General features: G+C 28.8%; 1 protein-coding gene across 1 annotated transcript; it reads right to left on the bottom strand.

Annotated features, from left to right (window-relative positions):
• Window positions 1–1956: 1956 nt before the first annotated feature.
• On the bottom strand, window positions 1957–3102 carry LOC131631743 (putative F-box protein At3g10790). The gene has a single exon (XM_058902507.1). It carries the CDS (start codon window positions 3100–3102, stop codon window positions 1957–1959), a length of 1146 nt encoding a protein of 381 aa, XP_058758490.1.
• Between the last annotated feature and the right edge of the window lie 3367 nt (window positions 3103–6469).

Below are 6469 nucleotides of genomic sequence, written 5' to 3'. Positions count from 1 at the left end.
GATAATCGTAACTTTGAACATGTTCCTTTATGCTGGAGACGTCATCGAAACTCGACTGTATTGCATAATTATTGGCAGAACGATGAAACGTCTAAAAGAAAATGACCTATTACGCGAATCGTCCCGATAATTTTTTTCTGGCAATTTTTCAAAACCAAAAACAACATTAAAAGATCATTTTAGTTGAGAAGTTTTTATGTGTTAAAAATGTATGTATTCATAATTCATGTACACAAGAAATATATTTATTATTGTAGTACTTATATCAAATTAGTCTCAATCTTTTTTTAAATTATATAAAAATAAGTTCATACAAATAATTTCAAATTAGTCCCTTGTATTTGAACATTGGTTATCAAATAGGTCATGTCATTCAGATGGCAACTTAATTAGTCACTTCATAACTATCAATATTGTCAAATAATATAAAGTAACAAAGGAACATAATTGAGAAACATTTTACATTAATATAAATTAATTTAAAATGGTGATAGAGTCAAAGACGTGTTAAAGAGCAGCTTAAAGATGGGAGCTTCTACGATGAAGTTGCAAAAATAATAACTTTAAAAAGTTATTTGAAAATGGATTTAGTGTTACAAGAAAAATATATAATTTTTATTCTTTGGATTAATCTAACAGTGAGTTTATTTTTTTTAATTTATTTATAAAAAAAAATTTAATCATCATCTTTTACCTTTTAGTTGGGTCACCTCAACCCGATTTAAAATCCGGAATCACCATCTTGTGTTCATCATCTTCACTTATATCTCAACAAAAAATTTGAAAATCACCAAATCAATTAATTAATTCACAATTTATATACCGTTGAAACTAAAATTTCACCAGGATTTCAAATATGTATTCAAAATTTCAAAACAAGCCGTGAATTTGACAAATCGAAGGAAAAAAGTTGTGTGAAACTCGAACACAAACACACTTATCCGACTTGGTTATGAGGTTTTATGAAAAACTAATTATAGAATCGAGTTCGTGGTGAAATTCTGCTTTTAATGGTGTATTCATTCGCTTGAAACAGTTAAGAATCATGATTTTTCCATTTTTGTGTTCTTGAGTTCATGAGAGTTCTTGAACAAAAATTTGAAAATCATCAAATCAACAAATTAATTCACAAATTATATACCGTTGGAATCGGAATTTCACCACGATTTCAAATATGTACTCAAAATTGCAAAACAAGCCTTGAAATCGAAGCAAAAAGGTGGCGTGAAACTCGAACACAAACACACTCGGTTTGGTTATGAGGTTTTATGAAAACTAATTATAGAATCATGTTCGTGGTGAAATTCGCTTCTACTGGTGTATTCATTTGCTCGAAACAGTTAAGAATCAAGATTTTGCCATTTTTGTGTTATTGAGTTCATGAGAGTTCTTGAACATATTTTTTGAATCGGAATGAAAATTAAAATGAAAATGAAGATTTATGGATGTACAAGATGAAAATCTGGATTTATGAAAATAAAAAATTTTGATTAATAAGGTACACGGTAATAATATGCATCATATAATCCTACTTGGTATTGACTAAGTTAAAAATGAAAAATTTTAAGTCAATATTACTTTTTGATTGGTAAAATTTATAACTTCACCAAAAAAAAATATTTTTGTGACTTCACCTTAGAATTCTCCCTTAAAAATACATATAGACTAATTTGACTATTTGCTCGAGAATGTGATATATATTAAATCTAATACACACAGAATATAGTCAGGATGTATTGAAGTTGATCATTAGAAAACCATGAAAAGTTTACAAAGTATGAGTTCCTTCAACATGACACAGAGAGCATCAAATATATAAAAGAGATCACTCATACAATCAAAATTAAAACAACATGAAAATAGCAAACCAATTTGCATATAAAATGCTAAATTCTGATAACCATGCTAGTAAACCTTGAGGGCACAAACTTGAAGCTTTGACAACAAAAAAAAAAACTAATTAATCATTCCTCCAACAGAAAGAAAGCTTTCCTTATAAACAACCACTTGAGAACAATTTCTTTTTGCTTTAACACCAATGTTCTCCACTACTCCAGTAGATAAATCAAGACAAGCTAGTTCATCATCGTCTTTTCTGAAAAACACATTACCCTTCTTCTTGCCCGATCCTATAGGATGCTCGAAACAAGACAATGGTCTAACATCAAAGAGTTTAGTCCATGATTCCGAAACACCAGGCTCACCTAAAACTGATATTGATATGTTAAAAGAAGGCGAAGTTTTCTTTACATAACTCAAAATCATAGCAACATGCCCATTTAACACAGCCAAATGTCTATCAAACACTATAAAATCATGCAAATTAATGGGAAAGAGAGTGGTAATATGCATCTCATTGCTCAAATTAAACGACACAACATATGTTTCATCATCTGACTCCCCCCACCAATAGCACACTCCATTCAAATACACTTCAACACCCAATCCATGACTCAGTAGGTAACGCTCTTGCATGTCAACATTAATTTTCTTCCATGAGTTGCTTCTCAAACTATATAACTCCCAAAAAGGACCCGACGGCACTGATTGCCAATAGCGTCCGAAATAAACAATACGCTGAATGATTTTATAATCATCATTAACATGATCATAACCAAATCCATGAATAACAAAAAGAGTTTCATACTCATTATACAATAATCTAGCCCTACTCGGAGGAACCCTAGTTAACTCGTCCGTAACGGGATTCCATAAAACAATCATGGAAGAGTTTTGTTTATCATATATACAAAGAATGCCATTGATAGCAGAACCTACAATATGAGGATAAGAAGGACCATAGTTTTGGCGGAAAGGAAATGGCCAGTTCAGTTGCACTTTGCTTTCAAATTCCTCATCAGCAGAGACAAGATACAGTTTCCATTTCCGGTCGATATTATCGAAATGGTTTAGAAGGAGAGTAGCTTCATCATTAGGGTTTTTACCAAACATGTTCATGAAAATAGGGTTTTGAAATAAAAGAGTCCAGGATTTACGCACACAGGTAAAACGATGAACAGATTTTAATGGCAGTTTAGAGACAATAGAGAAGATGATATCTTCAGGAACATGGTTACTAACCTTTGCATTTGTTGAAGCCATATGGAAGTAACGTGATGCTGCGTGCAGTTGCAAAATTGATCCAAGGAATTGTCAAATAAATCAAATTCAAATATTAATAAAAGAAATTAAACCAAAAATAAATGTCTAGACCGATATGGAAATGGCGGTTATACGCAGTTAATAGTAATAAAAGAAATTAAAATATTATTCAATTTTTATATTAAAATGGAGGATATTACGGGTTTAGGAATAGTCCTTACGAATTTTTGGTTTCATGTTTTAAAAAATAATAATTTAAAATTCATAAAGATTACTCTAAATTCGTAATAACTGTCATTTTAAGTTATATAATGTTTTAAATAATTTTTACGAATTTTAATAACCAAAAGTAATAGAAATTACAAATTTTAATAGAGAAAAAATGATATGTAGTGTAAAGTATTTTGTACTATCAACCAAATACTCTGGTAAAGTCATCATGATATTTTTATGTTAATGGTAGGACTGATTGATGAATTTCTATTAAATAATTGGTGTGACATACTTGATTGATGAATTTCTATTAAATAACTATATACAACTATTTCACATTTTTAAGAGCCTTTATTCTTATTTTTTATTAATATTTTAAAATATAAATTGAACAAAAAATTATAATATTAATATTACCTTTATATTAAAAGGTTATGAATTATTTTTTCAAATAAAATAAATTCTAAACAACATAAAAACTTATACTCAAATTCAATCAAATATATAAAATTAGTTAATATATAGTCAATTATGTGTAATCCAAACAAAACCATACATAGCAAAGATTCTTTGTTATTTCTATTGTAATTTCATTTGATTGATAATCAATTTTATTTATTTTTTAGAATTTTTCTGTTTATTGTGTAATCAAGTTGGAGAACCCTTAATTCTCCCATTAACATATTCTTACATACAAAAAAAATACATACATTATGTTTATAGGCAATATTTTAAAATTTAAATGTTATAATTTATTAATAAGTTAATAAAATAATTATGAGTTTGACTTTAAAAATAATTATTTTAATGAAATAATTGTACCAATTGATTTAAATGAATGAGAGTATAAAAACTTATTAGTGCATATAAATTAAATTGTATATTTTTAATGTAAAATTGTTTTGCAAGATGAGAAGTCTGACTGAATATATTTTAAAATAAATGATTATTTAATAATATTGATATGAGAGAAATGTTATTTAGACATTTCAATGGATATCAATTTGTATCTATTAACTGGGATTTCCGTGAAGATGATCTGTTTGGAATTTTGAAGTCGAAGATTTTCTCACCCGCGGGGATGGGGATGGAGGGAAAAAATTTCCCGATGACACTTTGGGGTGGAGATTAGAAAAGTGTCCTCCGTCCCGCAGATTCCCCAAACTCGAACATATATATATATATATATATATATATATATATATATATATATATATATATATATATATATATATATATATATATATATATATATATATATATATATATATATATATATATATATATATATATATATATATATATATATATATATATATAGGGGACGACTCAAGTGAGAACACTTGGTTATTATAAGAAATGAGAACAGTGAATCACGACCATTAGATTTTGATTTGTTGATTTTAATGGACTAGATTAGTTTCTCTTTCTACGATTCTTAATATTTATTTTAAATCAACCTAGAAAGAGAAACCAATCCTGTTCATTAAAATCGACAAATCAAAATCTAATGGTCGTGATTCACTGTTCTCATTTATTATAATAACCAAATGTTCTCACTTGAGTCGTCCCCATATATATATATATATATATATATATATATATATATATATATATATATATATATATATATATATATATATATATATATATATATATATATATATATATATATATATATATATATATATATATATTAGCATATATTTATATATATAATAGCATATAATTATATAAGCATATTTTGTGCCATACATTATGGAATATTTATAAGCAGATATTTTTAGATATTTGACTATTCTAATTTGCTATTTTTTATATGCATTAAGATATATTTTGGCAATGAGTTTTTGTATGATTATGCATTGTCGCAACAGGTTCTATTGGATAATTATTTTTTTTTGACATAAAAAGAAATATTAGCAACTGCATGTGCTTTTGCGTTTTTGTTTGTTATTGATGTTAGATGTGTTTTTGTTTTTTTTTTTAAAGATGCAAAATATATGCGCTTTTTCAATAAAATAAAAAGCAAAAAAGAGAAATATTAGGGTCATAGTTTTGATTGAAAAGTATAATTTTTTTCTTAAAACTCGATGTTCGTGGATCTCCATGAGAACTATGGGGATGGAGACAAATATTTCCCTGTGGCGGGGATTGGGGACTGGGATGGGGAACAATTGGAGGGCGGAACGGGGAGTGAGGAAGCATCCTCCGCACATTCCCTACCTCCTATGTGCCATAAATTTGATATTTATCCTTCTTGGCGACAATATGTCACCGACTTTACTGCTTGATTTTGTGATGCCAATTAAGACCATTTGTCGTTGTTGTTACATATCTTACATTGATCAATTTGAGCTGGCGTTGAGGCAAGTCACTTAGATTCTTAAACACACTTCATTGGATTCTAATATCAAATTACAACACACCAGTGTTAATGTTAAGACAATAACATCGTCAGTGAATTGGGCTTGCTGAAACTCCCATTTAAACCCACTATAAACTATGAAACTCCGAAACACCAATTAGAAACTGTATTCTCATACCGAACACGTATCGGACACCGACACGCGTACGACACGTATCAGACACGTTTATGAAGTGTCCAACCGGAAAAAAATTAAAATGTATTAGAATTAGAATAATATTGGAAACTAATTTAGCTGATACTCATTTATTGTCTTTATGGTATAATTATTTGCTTTCAATTGCTTTCAATTGCTTTCAATTATATTCCCCTTTTTAGACGATTTCCAAGGATTTGGTGTAATTACCCTGATGTAGGACAAGATGTACATTGTGTATACATATATTAGCCTTTAATCATCAATAGAATACATAATTTTCTGCCTCATCCTATTTCTTCATGGCATCAGAGCTTGATTTTGAGAAAAAGGATGATGGCAACAAAGATGAAAGAGGGTATTAATTGAAGAAACAACTCTCCCTACGATCTGTATTCAAGTGATAACCCAGGGAATATCATAACCCAGGTACAATTGAAGGGTGAAAATTATGATGAATGGGCTCGTGCAGTCCGAGGCTCTTTGAGGGCAAGACAAAAAATTTGATTCGTTGACGGATCAATTGAAAAACCAGATGATGATGCTCCTGAAATTGATGATTGGTGGACAATTAACTCCATGATTGTTTC

The sequence above is a fragment of the Vicia villosa genome, unplaced genomic scaffold, assembly GCF_029867415.1.
Source record: "Vicia villosa cultivar HV-30 ecotype Madison, WI unplaced genomic scaffold, Vvil1.0 ctg.000858F_1_1, whole genome shotgun sequence".
Classification (NCBI taxonomy): Eukaryota; Viridiplantae; Streptophyta; class Magnoliopsida; order Fabales; family Fabaceae; genus Vicia; species Vicia villosa.
The sequence above is the reverse complement of the archived record's forward strand: the minus strand, read 5'-3'. Positions and strand labels throughout refer to the sequence as shown.

Bases quoted from the DNA above. Each gene is read 5' to 3' on its own strand.
- LOC131631743 (XM_058902507.1), bottom strand. From the start codon at position 3,102: ATGGCTTCAACAAATGCAAAGGTTAGTAACCATGTTCCTGAAGATATC.